The 17,911-nt window shown below is 26.6% G+C and overlaps 1 protein-coding gene across 1 annotated transcript; it reads right to left on the minus strand.

Annotated features, from left to right (window-relative positions):
* Positions 1-434: 434 nt before the first annotated feature.
* On the minus strand, positions 435-13,559 carry LOC105361376 (uncharacterized). The gene is made up of 17 exons (XM_011498532.1): positions 12,727-13,559; positions 11,984-12,120; positions 11,552-11,575; positions 11,017-11,379; positions 10,376-10,811; positions 9,766-10,091; positions 9,124-9,525; positions 8,687-9,014; positions 7,655-8,122; positions 7,053-7,366; positions 6,105-6,664; positions 5,178-5,400; positions 4,016-4,507; positions 3,347-3,544; positions 2,859-2,985; positions 2,419-2,493; positions 435-1,348 (listed from the first exon to the last, which is right to left on the minus strand). Exons 1-17 carry the CDS (start codon positions 12,839-12,841, stop codon positions 750-752), a joined length of 5,187 nt encoding a protein of 1,728 aa, XP_011496834.1. The 5' UTR covers positions 12,842-13,559; the 3' UTR covers positions 435-749.
* Between the last annotated feature and the right edge of the window lie 4,352 nt (positions 13,560-17,911).

Below are 17,911 nucleotides of genomic sequence, written 5' to 3' on the forward strand. Positions count from 1 at the left end.
TATTCAAATTATTCAGTGCGACAAGGTCCTAAGTTTGACTTTTATCACCATGTGGACATATCCAATTTGGCTGTTTCGATAGAATCGCACTCTACTATGTACAAAAGAAACCTGCAGAGATTCTTTCGGACGGACTTTGGCCAATCAGATTTTAAGTTTTATTTGGACGATACATTAGATACTCCATATTTTTTATACTGCACCGAGTAAATTACTTAAAGTTTTATCATATTTTGAAAATGTGAGGTACGAAGAAATAGTCTCTATTTTAAAATGATTACTCATTTGAGAGAAAGAGCATTATCGTTAATATTTTTTTTTTATAATTTTTTGATTTTTTATACTAAACGTATTATTTTATTTTTTGTTTCACAAATTTTGAGTTTTAGCTTAAAAAAGAAAGAGTTTAATCAATTCAATATTTGAAGAGAATATTTATTTCGGTTATTAAATCGCACATTTATATCACGTAATAAAATCAAAGTGACATTTTAATATTTAGTATTATAACGTCCTTTCACTATTCTCTGACTTACGAAAGTAACAAATAAAGAATACCATTTTTAATTATAAGCTCCTCAGCACTTACCACACTTTCGATTACCCTACAATTGGAAGTATTAAAAGATGTTCCTTGCACTAATGTATTGCAAGTTTACATCATCAGCTAACGTTTTCAATTGCACGATTAACATGAAAAATCACGAGATCTTTATTTTCCGCATGGCGATCACATATGATACCCTATATTATTCGACGTCGAAATTGTCACAATTGCTAGTAAATTCGAGACCAGTAATATTCCGTTGGCCATCGGACGGTGACGATTTAACGTGAGATTCGAAGTCCGCGTTGGTGGTCATAACTTCTTGATCAGCAGTCTTGAAAGGCTCAGATTGCAGTCGTACATCCTCTCCTATTTTCGTACTCATTTCCTCTAATCTTGTTTTTTCGCCTTCGACTCCGCTTTCTTCTGACTTAACGTTTTTAATCTTTTCCTCGATACCCTGCTTTACCGAATTACACAATTGTGCAGTTTTATTACTGCCACTTCCACAGCTTCTATTGTCACCGTTAGACGAGGATGGCGGTGAGGTTAATAGATTGAGTTTCAGGCGATCGCGTGTATGCCTTAATTCACCCAATTGTTGACGATCGCTGAAAAATTGTTGCTGCGTTGCTTCGTCATTTTGATGTGTCTGAGAGTCTTGAATCGCAGTATCATGCGGTGTCGTGGCAGCGCCATTGCCACTAGCCCCAGGAAAGAATTGACTAACGTATTTTCCATTTCCTGACTGGAACTGGAATGGACGGTTCGAACTGCTTACGTAGAACTCTTCGTCTCCTCCTGTCGATATCATACATAAATTTACATGTGAAATTACAAAATATGGGTAATGTTTTCTTTTCTGTTATCATAATCGGCAAGAAAGATAGCACATGACTAAATTAAAATGTCTTCTGACAGTATTTAAAAACCAATAAACAGTCTTCATTCGATATTATAGTATACTTATTTTATTAAAATTCTATTTATTGAAAGTAATGAAATATAAACTTTTTATGTTTTTATATATGATATAAATATAATTTTAATTAAATTTGATATGAATTTGATCTAATGAATAAATAATGAATAAGACTTATTATTATTTATATAATGTAAATGCATTTGAGTATAATTGAAATTTTTTAAGTATTTTTACTGGTTACTAACATTCAAATATTTTAGTTTATAATAGAAATTTTTTCATGCAATTATATTAAAATTTTATTAATACAAATAAGTATGTAAGTAGTAATACAGTTACGTAAATAGATTTTTATAAAATTCTCTAAACATATTGAATGAAAACATCTAAATATTAATTATTTCTCTAAGGCAACATAATAAAGATTATTTCATATCAATTGATAGACTTCCTTTGTGATCTACTACCATAACGCAGTTTAATTATCCTTTTAAAAAGTATAAATAATATTTTATATTAAAAAAAAATTAAATGAAAATAAATGTAGTAAAACAATATCAAGAAATACAGAAATATTTGTTATTTATTACTAATAAAATCTTCAAGTATTGATGAACTGTATTTGGAGTATAATTGAAATTATAATTATAATTATAAAAATAATGATTCTATTAATTAATAGAATCAATTTCAAAATAATTTATTATACATCGACAAACTAAATTAAATTTTTTTTTTTTAATGTAAGTGATTTTATGTATTTAATAATTTGAATATTATTTACATAATCAATGTTTTATTAGCATTACTTTCTGTACTTTTGTATCTTAATTAATTACTTTGATATGTATAATATGTTTTAAGTCAACAAGTGTTTATTCACATTATGAAGTTATACTTTTTCCATGAGAGTTTAGTGCCTTCAATATTATTTTCTAAAACTTACTGGTGTTATTAGATTCAAAATAATCCATTGGTTGAAAATTCAATCGATCAATGTTATCGATCATTTCTTCCCAGTCTACATAAAAAAAGTAAAAAATTAAATCATAATGAAAACAAAAACCTCTTCTAAAGTTTATTCTTGATTAATTAAACCCATTTTCAAAATAAATCAATAATTAAAATTAAATATAATAATTAAAAATAAAATTAAAAGTAGATAAATATCAGATATTTAAAAAAAAAACATAATATTATAAAAAAATGTAAAGATTATTTTATTAACTATTGATTAACTTAAAGATTGTTTCAACAATAAAAAGAAATATCTTTTTTTCAATCTACTGAAGCATAAATTTAATTACAAATATTAAATGATATTTGTAGACTTTAATTAAAACAATATAATAAATTAGATGATTATGAATGTACCCAAAGGCGAACCTGCATAAGATGTTGGCTCCCATACTGATGTTGTAGAGGTCTGATTTTCAATGGGCGGTGTTTCCTTTGGGTATTCGTACACACAATGGTAGCGTTGTTTTTTAAACCAGACACTCTTCTTTTGATCCTATATAAAATTACATTTATATTATATCAGATTTATAAATTAATTATTGATTATTTGTCATATTTTTATAATGTATGAAATTTAGTAAAGAAAATGATTAAAATTCACGCATATAAAGCAAAGCGCATATCAAATTCAAGCGGTGCAAAGGCATTAATATATATACATATATGTATATATATATATATATAAATATTATTTTTGATTAAATATTTTTTCTGAATATTTATTTGGATTAGACACCTACCACTTCGTCCTAGCAGCAAAGAACAACACACAATCAAATACGAAAATATCGATCATTTACAAAAAACTAAAATGAATTATAGAAATTCAGTATGAATTGTATGAGTAGGCTTACCCCAGATTTTATAGTCTTGTCTGGTGATCGAAGCGCTGATCGATGTGGTGCCAATGTTGCATCCCAAGCTGATGGGGTAAACTCTAATTCTTCATCTTCAGTTTCTAAATCCTCATCGAGATCGTTATTAGTTTCATCTGTTTTGTCTTCTTTTGAATTTTCAGTCTCATGGCTCTCTAGATGCGTTGCACCATATTGCTAAAAATTTTGCATGTATGTGATTTAATTTTTTATTTATATTAAACGTATTAAATAATATTAATACCTATAAAGTCAATTTTATTGTTGTAAAAACTACATTTGCAGAAAGAATGATTTATCAATAATGAAAGTATCAAAAATTAAAATTTATATTAAATAATATAATAAAACAATAATTATATAATAAAATTATGATAGATTTCAAAATTACACATATTAAATTAAAATAATAAAAGAAATTTGATAATTAAATTATTTATAAATTTATGCTTTTCAAATATAAGTGTTTAATTTATTCAAACTATAATGTTATACATAATAAAAGAACTATACTATTTGCATTATAATTTTTCAATTATTTTAATAGATTTTATTTTTGTACGTTTACTTTAAAAAAATAATTAAATAAATAAGCAGAGAGAATATAAGTTATAAAATTATGAAAAAATGAAAATGAACGACAACTACCTGCCAAACAAACTCTCCAGAGCTTGAACTATCATCATCATCATCATCGTCGTCCTCATCATCATCATCGTCATCATTATCATCATCGTCGTCATCATCATCTTCGTTATCTTCTTCCATCATACCGTCTTCACATTCATCATCATCGTCATCCTCCTCATTATCATCATTTTCATCTTCGTTTTCGTCCTCCTCGTCAATTTCATTCGTTAAACTTTCACTATGTTCATCCTGATCTTCTTTATCGCTATTCCAGTCTTGCTCATTCGCAAAACTTGTTGACATGAGATTGTCTTGGAGTTGAGGGGGCAACATTGGATAAGTTGATATCTGCTGTTGCCACTTACAGGCTTCATCTTCGGGGCTGGGCAATGGAACACCTACACTTGAACTACCATCATGTTGTTTATCCATCGAAAAGGAAAGTCTCATCTGTTGTTGTTGTATGTTTGAAATCCTATTATCATTAGATGTTACATGATTCATCAGCTCCTGTATTTAATTGGAAAGAATATTTATGTGTATATATGTATATATATATATATATATATATATATATATATATATATATATATATATATATATATATATTACATAAGAAGTTCGAAATTACAGTTATCAAACATAATTTGTAGTTGATTCAGAATAAACTTTGAGGCCATTTAATGTTATATCTTTCAGAATATTTTATAAACAAATACTACAGATTTAATTATACAATAAGAGCAGATTGTTAGGTATTATTAAATTGAGAGACCAGACTCATTATCTTTTTATATATACACGGTTATTTTTTAAATATTAAAATTTAATTAAACTAGCTACATATTTTAGAAGCTACATATTTAGAATATCTAATGAAATATATTTAATTTCTCGTTTTATTATTTCGTTAAATTTGTCAAAGCATGATTAGGAATATTTTACTTTTATATACTATTTAAAACTATTAAAGATTAATATCGAATATCGTTTTAATTCAAAATTGTTTGACATTTATTACTGTTTATTTCTAATTAACATGTAATAATATTACTTTATTATAACTAGGAATTATTTATTTATAAATTTAACAATTGCAAATTTTACTATTTCCGATTTAACTATAGTAATTTATGTTAATATCTGGCATATTTGGAAATAATTGAATAAAAATGATTACCTGAGAATTATGAGAATGTGAAGATATGCCTTCAACGAGTGTCGCTCGATTAGTTTGTGTATCAATAAGAAGTACATCATCTTCTGAGAGAGAATTACTGCCACCTTTGGATGCTATTGATGTATCCCGTGAATCGTCTTTCGTTATATTCGTAGATTCTGAAATGCTTGTGCTTTCTCGTTCTTCAAGTATTGGGCTTAACGGTGTACCATAGGTATTGTATCTAATAGAGAAGAAAATGTATAATGATTATATATATAAATATTTTAATTAAAATTTGTTCTTACATTTCATATATTTTACGGGTTTCTGAACTCATTACAAAAAATTGCAAAGGATAAATATTTTTAAAATAAATAGTTTTGAAATAGTCTACTGTTTATTATCAGAACACAGCAATGGGAATTGGGTAGGTATATATATATATATATATATACCCCTCTTATTTATTTTTAAATTTATTTATTGTAAAGTTTCTGTAATTAGTCTGGTTATATTTTGAATTATTTATGCTATATAAAACATAATAATTCGATTAAAAATTTAATTTACATAATTTGTTACTGGCTTTATCTTTTTAATAATTTGAGATTTAATTATTATTATACTTAAAATTTAAGAGATTATGATTATTTAGAATACTTGAACTCTTATGAAATTTATATCAAAATGAAAAGCTCAATTTTGAAATGTACTTACTTTCGCTTGTATTACTTTTCGTATTAACTATTAACATTTTTTTTTTATTTATTAGTAAAAGAGCCTAAATATATTGAGTAGCATAATACAAATTAAATAAAAATTGAATACAATATATTTGAAACTAAGATAAGTATTATGAAAATATTTTATATTTAGATTAACATATTTATAAAGTAAAATATCTTTAAAACACATATTTTCGTATTGTAAAACTTTAACTCATACCTAATAGATATATCAAGAGTGCTACTTCTGTCAGATAAATCTTCTTCAATTTCATCCCAGTTTTTGTTATCTATATCGCTAATAAGTGACGGCTCGTCCTCATCATGTAGCTCTTGTGCTTCAACAACTGTCATTTGTGCACGTGGCAGTTTTTCTCTCAATTCATTACGGATTGCTGCGACGAATTCTTCATCCATGCCAAATGATACATAGGAATTGTCACTGCGGAGCGACATCGTTGAGCTATCTTCATCTTCATTGTTATCCAATATACCTGGACCTACCCAATTCCCGTTTTCGCTTAGCGTTCGCGTTGCAATCACATTTACATCTTGATTACTCATAGTGGATCGATAACGAGGACTTAATGGACCCGATTCCAAATCTGTTATTTGTGAATCAAGTACGACATTCAAATTGGCATCATCGTCATGTAATTTATCTATTTGTACAATTTCCTTTTGAGTTTCACCAGTCGTATCGCTTGAAGAGTGCATAGTATCTGAGTTCTCAGCTTCTACATCATTGTCCTTCTGTGCAAGATTTGAAGCATCGGATTTCTGTTCAAAGTTAAATTAAATGAATATTATTATATAATCATGTAAAGACATAAATATTAACATATAGTTTTGATTAATTAGATTTGAATCTTATCTCTATTTCATATACATTTTCATGTAGAGTTTAGTAATAGAATTTTATAATGTCGATATTCATAAATATGTATATTCAGTATTTATTAGAAGTAAGTTATCTATTCATTCAAATATCAATTAATTAATAATTATATCTAAAATAAAAAAAAAAATTAATCTATAATTCTGTCATCGTTTTTACAAATACAAAAGTGTTAATTTAAATTATACAAAATAATTAATTTTTCATATGTACAAGTCATTCTAATAAAATTATGCTTTTATTAAGGAATTTTTATACAAAATATTGTACCTGAGGCATTGACTTGTCAGAGTTAGGATCCAATGAATCATTAAGTATACCATAATACTCAGCATCCAGAATTGTGTCGAGCTCAAATAGTATACGCAACTGTTCTTCTTCAGCACTGTCATGCGTCGTTGTTGATTTGGGTGTGTTGGATTGCGATGAAATAAGATTGGGCAAAGGTCCCGGTAACGGACTTTCTTCTTCTTCACAGGATTCCTTATCGCGAAATCCTGAGTCGGAACTACGTTCATCATCAGGCGTTGACATACGTTTTCTGTCATCTTCTTCGTCTATTGGCAAGTGGCGCTTCGACAGACCTGATACGCATTTATTCAATTTTTTATTTAAAATTTATATTATAAAATTAAATTTATTGAGATAAATTTATAGTTACTGTATAGTTGATAGTATTCATATTTTAAATTAATCTTTATCAATTATTCTGATATTAGATTAAGTTAATTAAATTTTAAAATACAATATAGTAAATATCACAAAATATTGTTAATAAGTAAAAAAATTATTTTCAAAGGATATTTGTCATTACGAACATAATTTCTTCTATGATATTATATTAAATCTAAAATAAAACACAATTTTCTAACCAGGCAGATCTTCAGCATTGGAAAACTCGTCTTCAGCATCCTCAGTAGAATATTCCGTTCGTGATTGTGGCGATGGTGTTATCATTTCATCATTAACCCCATCATTTTTGTGGATTGGTGACGGTATTGTATAAGAATTAAAACTGGTTGTGTTTTGTTTGAGGACAGGGTCCATTGTATCGTTCCAGGTATTTGCGTTGAATGAATTATTTTGTACAAAGTCATTTTTTTCTTTAATTGCCTCATCCGTCTCAATGTCATCATCCAAATCAGTTATTTGAAAGTTGTTGGAAAAACATGCAGGTGTTACAAACTCTTCATTCGTAGCAGTGCTTGTTCGAGATTCTACTAATTTCTCCGAATAGGATTCAGTGGTGGTATTGATTTTTTTATCATACCGAAGCCAAGATTGATTTAAATCTCTTGTTGCTAATAGTCTCAGTACATGTTCTTTATTAGAAAGAGTATCTATAATATAAATATTATAATTTAGTTTAAAAAATATGTGAGTTAAGGAATATTTAATTCATTCATTTTTTAAGGTAAAATATTTTATTTAAATAGATAATATTAATTTTTAAATATACAAAAAAACACATAACCTATTCTCAAATATATGCGCGCGTAGGTGAGTATGCCTGTGAATAATAGATAATTTGATAAAGTCTAAATACATTTTTAATTGTTTTATAGTTAAATCGATTTATACTTAATCATTATTAATAAATTAAAATCATTAATAAATAAAAATAGATAATCCATAAATTTATTAAAATTAAATTCATTTAATACAGTTGAAGATTTAGATAATTTTTAAATAAAATAATTATTGTAACATGATATTATATATTTTTAAAGTTTATAGATTCTTTGAAATGCAAATATCATATATATAGTTATTACTTTATTTAAAACATATATTAGGTGGTATTTCGATATTTGTATGTTAAATATTTTATTTGTAGAAACAGTATATTATTATACAACCACAATTAATTAAAAGTTTTAATGAATTAAAAAATTAAAACATACTTGACTCAGCTTCTTTATTTAGAGGCTTTAAACAATCATCTTCAAAAATTTCTTTCTTAATATTTTTATCTACAGTAGAATCAAAGGTCAGTCTTAAAATTGGAGTTTGTCCTTGATCCATTGTAAGGGTTAAAAGCTTAGGTCTTTCCATGTTGGAAGTTGACACACTTTTTGGACCTCGTACATTATTACTTGGTATCAAAGGATCTCTAAGTTTTCTTAATGCCAAATCAAATTGATCATCGAAAACTGCACTTGGTAAATCACCATCACTGCCAGTAACTGATAATCTTTTTTTCCCTGACATTGTCTTATCTATCATGGGCATCTATAAATCATGTAAGACATTAGTTTTAAATATAAAAATGAATTATTAATATTACTCTTAATTAAAATATTGTATTTTATTTTAATTTTGCATATTTGCAATTTATTACCTGCGGGCCCAATGACAAATCAGCGTCCGAGTCCGGCTCGATGTGCACTAGCACCATAAGATCTGCCACTGATTTTGACTTTTGCTTGACTTTCTCCGTGTAAGCGCCGCGTTCAACTCGACCACGCCAACTCTCCTCTTCCGTTTCTGAATCCGAATCACGGAAGGGTAATTTGCTACGAATCAAACCACCTGGTACGTTCTTTACGGGCTCTTCAGGACCGAGACGAAATGATGTCTGTGTTAAACTTTGCCATTGTTCTGAATCTATACTGCCACGTAAATCTTGTAAGCTTGCACTTCTCGTCTGTTCTTTTAAGGTATTCGGTCGTAGGGTCTCCCAGCGTTGTTCAAACTCTGAAGTTTCGGCTTCTAGCTGATCTTTTAATAGAACGTGCCTCACCTATAATCAATCATTAATAGTTATTTAGATGTTTATATTAGTACTTTTTTCTCTATACTTTCTCTCTCTTTCTTTCTGCCCATACATTCACGCAGTCATTAAAATTTACTACAAAAAATTTAAAATAATTAAAAATAATATAAAATTCAATGCACAAATGCTATTTACAATTAAATAGTTAAAAGCTTTGTTTTATAATAAGGTTTGTAGAACAAAATAATAATTTTTTGTCTTACTAACACGTTCTAAAGGAAATCGTTTATCAGATTCAAGAATTAAACAAGTCTTAATTGCTTCCAATAAGTTTGAAGGGCAATTCTCGTTATTTTGAAGAAGTAGCTGTGATCCAATTGGTTTCATGCCCGATTTCGAGGAGAGTAGCATCTCAATAACTTGCTCGTCTTCCAGTTCATCATAAGGTCTTTTCCCCCACATGGCTATCTCCCACAATAAGACGCCGTAACTCCATAAATTGGCCCGTGGAGTTATCTCACGTGTTTCTATCGTTGTCTTAGTGCACTCAATTGTTTCTGGAGCTGACCATCGTATCGGCAATGCTCTGTCTCCTTGATTAGAAAATTAATTATTACAATCACGCTTTATTGTTAAATAATTAAATAATTAAATAATTATATAATTAATAATTGCTGTTATTTAATATCATATAATTAAAATAGAATACAATATATTACATTTATCGTAAATTATCTTTGCAAACGAAAAATAATAAGCTAAAAGAAATCAATTGTATTTGTACTGAAATTATAAACTCAAGTTATAATATTACACATTTGATTATAATTGATTATAATTTATCGATATAAAAATGCAGAACAAGTTATTTTCATACCTAAAATATAATAATCTTCGGGATATTTTTCAACTCCAGTCCCGTAATCTCCTAATTTAATGGACAGATCTGATGCGACAAGGCAATTTCTTGCTGAAAGATCAGTATGGGTAAGTCTGTGTTGGTGCATATGTCGAAGTCCCGCGCCAATCTCAATAGCAATGCGTGTAGGCATATTTTCATTAATAAGAGCCTCTCGTGATTGGGGATCATGATTGGTATGTAAAAAGCCTTTAAGATCACCCAACGGGCACGATTCGAAGAGTAATAGATACGGATCGGCTTCAAGACAGGAACCAAAGAGGGACAGGATGTTTCGATGGCGAAGCTTGAAATAAGGCGTGGCTTCCCCAAGAAACCAAGCTTTCTCTTTGGTCGTTGCTTCTTCTGTTAATATCCTTACCACGACATTTCCATTTTTTGCATTACACTTTTCCTAATTTTGGTATAAAAAAACATACATTGTATTCATAATGTTGTTTATAATTAATAAAATTAACTTTCATCGGTTAACATTTATTTTTTTTAAATATTTAAAAAATAAAGTTCTTCTATTGAAATCGTGAAATAACATTACTCATTAAATGTGTATGATTATTTTCAGTTTTAAAATTAGTTATGGTTCATAAAATTAATCTTACTAAATTAGTTCCTTGTAATTCAGCGCATCCTTCAACGACTTTACCAAACCATCCATGACCGATTTCACGCAGATACTTGAGTTTTTCTCGTGGTAAGTGTAGATCGGTGTTCTGGAACCATTCATTATACGAATTCTGTAAAGTTAATCGATCTGATTCATTCACCTCTTCAAAGATGGATGGCGAAGGTGGCGGTGGTTTAGGCCTTGGCAATATGCATACGTCAGGTATAAAACGTTCTACTGGTAAGGGTTCAAATTGTATACGTTCAGGAGTAGTGATGCTAGTGGGGACCTGTAACTCCAAGCCTTGCAACTGAGGCATTGATGAATCATTATCGATTGAGTTGCCATCCTTGAATTCCTGTAATGAAAGTTTGTATTTTAAAGAGTATATTTGAAGGGACACAGCGGAACAGAATGAAAAAATACAATATTTTTTTGCACTACTATTTACAGGCAAGGATTTTTTTTTCAGACTAAAGCTAAAACATCACAATTTACAAGGTGCATTAGCCTCGAACATTTTATTTTACCTTATTAATACTTCCGCTACAGTCCTACAATTAAAAAAAGTGCATATTTATGTTGACATATTTTAATGGCTTATATGAAATTTCTAATATTTTGTATGTAGAATCTTATATTTATATAAATTTTAATACATTACAAAAGGATTAAATTAGCTTAATTAATAGTAACGAATAAAAGTCTGTTTTACAAATATACGATGCCTAGCTTTTAAAAAACACATGAAAATGCATTGATTTCAAAATCAAATTATATTAATTGTACTAATGTTTTTTTTATTTACATTTAATATAGTATTATACTTAGATTAAAATATAAATGTTTTGAAATTAATTTTTGTAATTTTTCAACAAATGTATTAATTAACAATAGATATTATGATAAGTAAACTGATAAACTTAGTATAAAGAATAATTTTCAAGCTCATGAGATGTTACCTGAAATCCTTTAGGTCGACGATTTCTGCGACAACATAAACAACCAACCAAAGTAAAAGCTGTGATTGTAATCCCCAGTAATCCTATGATATATTTGAGCCAATTAAGTTCCCAATGTCTGAGTGATTCATTAGTGCCTATGACAAAACATAATAGAAATTCAATTAGATAACAAAACATTTCACAATGTAAATATTATAATATCTACTAGTTAATATTTATTTTATACATAAAATTATAGTAATTAATCCAACTTTATTTAAATTTGTATTATTAATGGATTGAATAAGTTAAATATTAAACATTGAATTTGACAGTATAAATTTAATTTAAAAATAAAACTTGGAAAAAAAACTTAATAATTCTACTGATTTTGTTACATTTTCAAAAAAATTGTTTTAAAAATAATTATAAATATAACAAATTTGTAAAAATATTAAAATATTCATTTAATTATTAATTATAATAATTAATTGTAAGGATATTTATTTAATTTTTAAATTATAATACATATAAGAAACGACTTAAAAATATATTTTTATTTTAAAGTGTACGTATCATATATTATTGTCAGCTTATGTGCCATATTTCAACAAAAAAACTTGCAACATCAGACTGCGCAGCCTAATACTCATACTTCTATTTCTCTCTCCATTTTTTTTTCTGCTTAAATATTGAACAGAGTTTGTTGAGTTATTAAAGCAAGAGAATAGCTATAAATTCAAGAATTAGAGAAATAGTACCTAATGATATTGTAGGTAATACAGGATGAGCTTTGAGGATGGGCAAGCTCTCCCAGAACAAATAGTACACCCAAAGGCCCCGCATAGCTTGGCTCCTCTGTACTTCAGAAGTCATAGCAGTTGTCGCACGACCGCTGCATCATCTTCGTGCGGCGCCGTCGATGACGATTTTGATGCTGCTAGTGTTAATAGCAGAGAAGGTGAATACCTTCGTCAGATGACGAAAGAGGCAGAAGAAAGAGAAAGAGAAAGATTACTGCCGCACCTGCTGACGATTCTTTTTCAAAGAGTTGCTCACGAGGAGAGCGCATGATACAACGTCTGTGTGCGTGCACTACTCCCCGATGACGCTGACGACGGGAACGATCTCAACACGTATATTTACACAACCTGGACAGACAAGTTACTTCCGATCGACATTGTTGTCCGTGCGTTGCGCGAACACGAATATATAAAGTGGAGGGAGGACTCCTTGCAAAGTATTGCTACGCGTTTGTTATGTGGGCGTAAAAACGATGAAAGGAAGAGAAAAGTATGAAATTAATGTTCCCTTCTCTATTTTGTCATTCTCTCGTGCACTTTTCAAGTTACACTAAGCCGTCGTCGAGTCTCTCATCTTGCTCACCTCACCTCGATATTATATTGCCGTATTCTTGCACTCGTATTTCACGCTCCTTTTCTCTTTTCTTCTGTCTTACTCCTCCTCTTGCTCTCGCTCTATTTCCTTCCCCCCTTACTTATTCACTCGCTCCGGTACTTCCTTGTGACTACTCCCACTTTTTGACGTGTTCTTTCTAATTTTTCATTCGTTTCATTCTCCCACTCTGTCTCTCATTTTCATTTCTAGTTATAATAAGTATGATAGGTTGATTTAAGAAATTAGTACTGTAGCAGACCGAATGTGGCGCTGTCACAATTTTTCTATCGGATCTCGGGAGATTGGAACCAAGAACAACAGTTGACCGCGAAAAGCAAAAAATACGTCAAAAGTTATTTTCATGCCCTTATATTTATTCTTACTAATTGTCTAAAGATTTATTAACAAAGTGATTTTTATACAGAAAGGTGGGATATCGTTATTACTTTGATATTATCTTCAAATTAAATAGGTGTAAATTTTCGTTTTTCAAAAATTCAAGGTATCATAAATATAATTGATCGACGATGAAGAATTAATAGGCAGTTGTTAAAACATTTGGATATAATATTCCAATATAATACGTGGCATAAATGATGCAATGGCATATATTTAATTCTATCGAAGAAACGAACTTATAAAGCTTTTAGTATTAGAAGTTTATTGATTGCAGCGGAATTTGTTATGATTAAATTTTAATTAACATATCGTTTATTTATATTTTACAAATCAAGTATTTTACTATTCATAATCTTAAGATTTATATTTATTACAAAATATTGAATGTAATACGTTATGTATTATTTATAATTTTATTATATCGAATGGAATATGTTCGGTATTATTTTGTATACAGAAATATTAATAATTATGCGGTGTTATAAAGATTTTTTTAATTATTAAGTGTATCAAATACAAAAAATTATAAAATTGTTATAATTCATTCCAGATAAATAATCACAAATAATCATTTTTCTCAATTGTTTACTTATACACGTTTGATGTATTTAAAGAATTTTAATGTTCAATATAGAATACGTTATTAATCTTGTGAATGGGTGTACATTAATCTGTAATCGTTCTTAATTATAAAAAATAAAAATTTTACTAATATTAATCGGTATTATTAAACTTCATTTTTCTGTGCTTGATTGATTACTTATTTAATATTAATAGTTCAAGGCTGCCTTAAGTGATAACCATGATAATAGTAAATATAATTAATGTTATAAGTAAAAGTTAAAGTAAATATAATTACAATGTACTGTTATATAAAATTAAAGTACTCGGTACGTATAAAAAATAATCTATCCTATTGTATTTCTTATTTATAACGATTTACCATTTATCTATAATGAATATATATTATATTTTTTTAATTTATAAATGTTCTCTATATTATTTTTTTAATAAGAATACGAATATATATTAAATTGTATTATAATAATAGTGTCTATCGCTTCATCCGTATTACAAATCAAGTTTTCATGGCCTACTTTCTGTCCATAAATATGTATAATGGGAATATTCCTTAACCATTCTTTTCCATGGATATTTATGTAGTTGATATTTAGTGCATCAACTTTAATATCAAATAATTTTTAATACATGAAAAAGTTGATTACTATTCAATTGAAGCAATTGCTGGGCATTATCAGACTTTAAAATTTACAACAAATATTAACGTTATTTCATAAATTAGATATAATCTATAACTTTTTTTGTTTATAATAGGTTTTGTCAGATTAATACTAATATGTCATAACGTTACCTCGTTGTAACTTACTAGGTAATATGTATTTATGCTATAGACTTAAATAATCAAAGAATTTTATTATTTTGAAGCAATAAAAGCAGTAAAATATTTTTTCAAGTTGGATTTCTTAAAAAAAAAACTATTAATATAAATTTATATATACTTTTTAAATTTTAAATAATATTTATCTGTTGTACTTTTAATAATTAAAATGAATTGTAAACACATGAATATACTAACGTACTCACAAATGCAAAACCATGCATTTATAATTATACAATGTGTTAGAAATGTCATGAAACGAGTAGCTAATTCTTCGATTTCTTACGAATGAATAAATTGTTAAATTAATAATGAACGTTGAATAATCTATAACTATTACATTGTTTGATACATGAATAATTAACGCTAATAAAAATAAAATTTAGAATCAAATGAATATATGTAGGAATTATTACATAAGTTGTCGTTACTTTGTTACAAGTTGAAAGCTTTAATAAATTTATTATACATTATTAACTAGTTTTAGAAATCATTGTTTCACTCTGACAAAAGTGACAATTTTCTGTATTCTTGTTTATATAGAGGGAAACATTTGTTTATATGTATTGAGAGAAAGTATATTCAAAAATAGAATTGCATTTGATGAGTTATAAATAGTTTTTCTGATTTTTAATGAATTCTTTAAAAAAAAAATATATTTTTAGTAAACTTACAAAACTAGATTTAAGTTTTATTAAATTATAATATATTTTGTTTTTATATAATTTATAAATTTTGCGAATATGGTATATATTTTCATAAAAATATACGCAAAACATCCTTTACAAATTCATATGCCATAATAAAAACAAAAATTATAATATATTTATGATAAATTGTAATTATATAAGAGCTTCATTAACTTTTTAAAGATATTATTTTAAAATCATCTTTATTATTTTTTAAAAAATAGCGATTTTAAATGAAAGTACAAATTTCCATGGTATTTCTACGTATACATATCGGTTCAATTAATACAAGCTATTATCATTATTATCATTATATAAATATAAATTAATCCGTAAAGAATATTTCGTTTCCTGTACAAGTGTATAATTATTATTTTACATATTTTCGACGTACATATTTATATACAAATTTTTAATAGAAAATAAATTGTTATGAAATAAAACATTCTTGAAATTTTCCGATATTTAGAAAAATCCTTTCAAATAAGAAATTATAATTTTCTAAAGAATATGATTGTTGAAAAAACATTATGAATAATTAATTATAACAATATTTCTTAAAGGTATACGTAAATATTGTTATAAATTTTATGAATTTTATAAATTTATAAATTTAATTTGTTATAAATTGATAATTTGAATGAAAAATTATTCATGATCCCAATACTAACTGTAACACATTTTGACAATAATTATAAGTTCTTCAAATATATTCATAACATTAACTATATAAACATAATATAAAACTTAATCTGTGAGTGTCAAGATTAATTCTAAAAATATCAATAAATGAACTATGGATTTTTTAACCTTTCAATAGAAAATTAATATGCTTAACAAAGCTATTTAATTAAATAAGTGGATTTTTGCGTTTATTTTGCATTTAATAATATTAAATGTTATAATAAAGAAAATTGTGAAATTAAAAAAATTCAAATACATAATTTGTTGTATTAGTTTTCATACATGCAAATGGTAAATTGAAAAATTAATAATTTATGCAATATTTCTAAATTGAAGATTTTTAGATATTTTTAATTTTTAATTTTAGTTAAAAATTTAGATAGAAATATTGCAATAGCTAGAAGACTTTTCTTAATCTTTTAATGTTTCTCATTGTTGCTAATAATAAAATTAAAAAATTTGTTTAATAAAAATATAATAGTAAATAACAGTTCATTTAAATAGTTATTTAATTAATTAGTGACAAAATAAACTGACAAATAATTACCAATAAATAAACATACGATACGAGGATTATAATCTTGATATTAGTTTATAATCATGATTAATATATTCAAAGTTTATTAATAAATTATTATTAATTATTTAATTTTAACGAATTTATATTGGTACTATAAATGTACTATAAATATATTTTTTAAATGTATTTGTAAAATTATAAAAATTTAAATAAAGTAACTAATACTAAAAATCATATTTTTTTAAACTTATATAATGTAATTTTACAAAGTTTATAAAACTGCAAAAAATTTAATGGAATATGTTTGTATAATAACAGAAAACACGATTTTATTATAATAGATTTATTAGATTTATAATTTGCAATTTAGTTATTTTTTAATAATTAATATATCAAATTTAATCGTAAATATATAAAGGAAGAATATATAGTAACGAATCAAAAGAAATATTAAGCCAGTAATTTTAGATTACGACGAAAGAATTAATAATGTATCTAATTGTGAACTATTATTCAAGAAAAATTAAAGTATGCTTATGTTTTCAGAATAGGAAATTCTTAGGAAAGCAGTAAAATACAAATAGAATGTTATTTTTAAATTCATTTGTAAATTTTATATGTAGATCTTTACTTGATTTGGAGAGATTTTAGATCTATATTCGATTGAATTGAATGAATAGATTTAAATTCAATGTCCTCGATTATATGCGAGGGTAAATTAAAGAAAACTCGAAGTTAATCGGTAGTTAACTTAGTCCAGTAATAATTAATCATTTTAATAAATTACATATTATTTAAAAGATTAACAAATACCATATTCTACACTACTCAACTTTCCCTAGAAGACTGATTTTAAA

Source organism: Ceratosolen solmsi, unplaced genomic scaffold (genome assembly GCF_000503995.2).
Source record: "Ceratosolen solmsi marchali unplaced genomic scaffold, CerSol_1.0 scaffold30, whole genome shotgun sequence".
NCBI lineage: Eukaryota > Metazoa > Arthropoda > Insecta > Hymenoptera > Agaonidae > Ceratosolen > Ceratosolen solmsi.

Excerpts from the sequence above, each read along its gene's own strand:
- LOC105361376 (XM_011498532.1), bottom strand. The coding sequence starts at position 12,841 with ATGACTTCTGAAGTACAGAGGAGCCAAGCTATGCGGGGCCTTTGGGTG. Across the intron at positions 4,508-5,177 it reads CACATTCTCATAATTCTCAG|GAGCTGATGAATCATGTAAC; the intron begins GTAATCATTTTT and ends AATTAAATACAG. Across the intron at positions 1,349-2,418 it reads TTTTGAATCTAATAACACCA|GAGGAGACGAAGAGTTCTAC; the intron begins GTAAGTTTTAGA and ends TGATATCGACAG.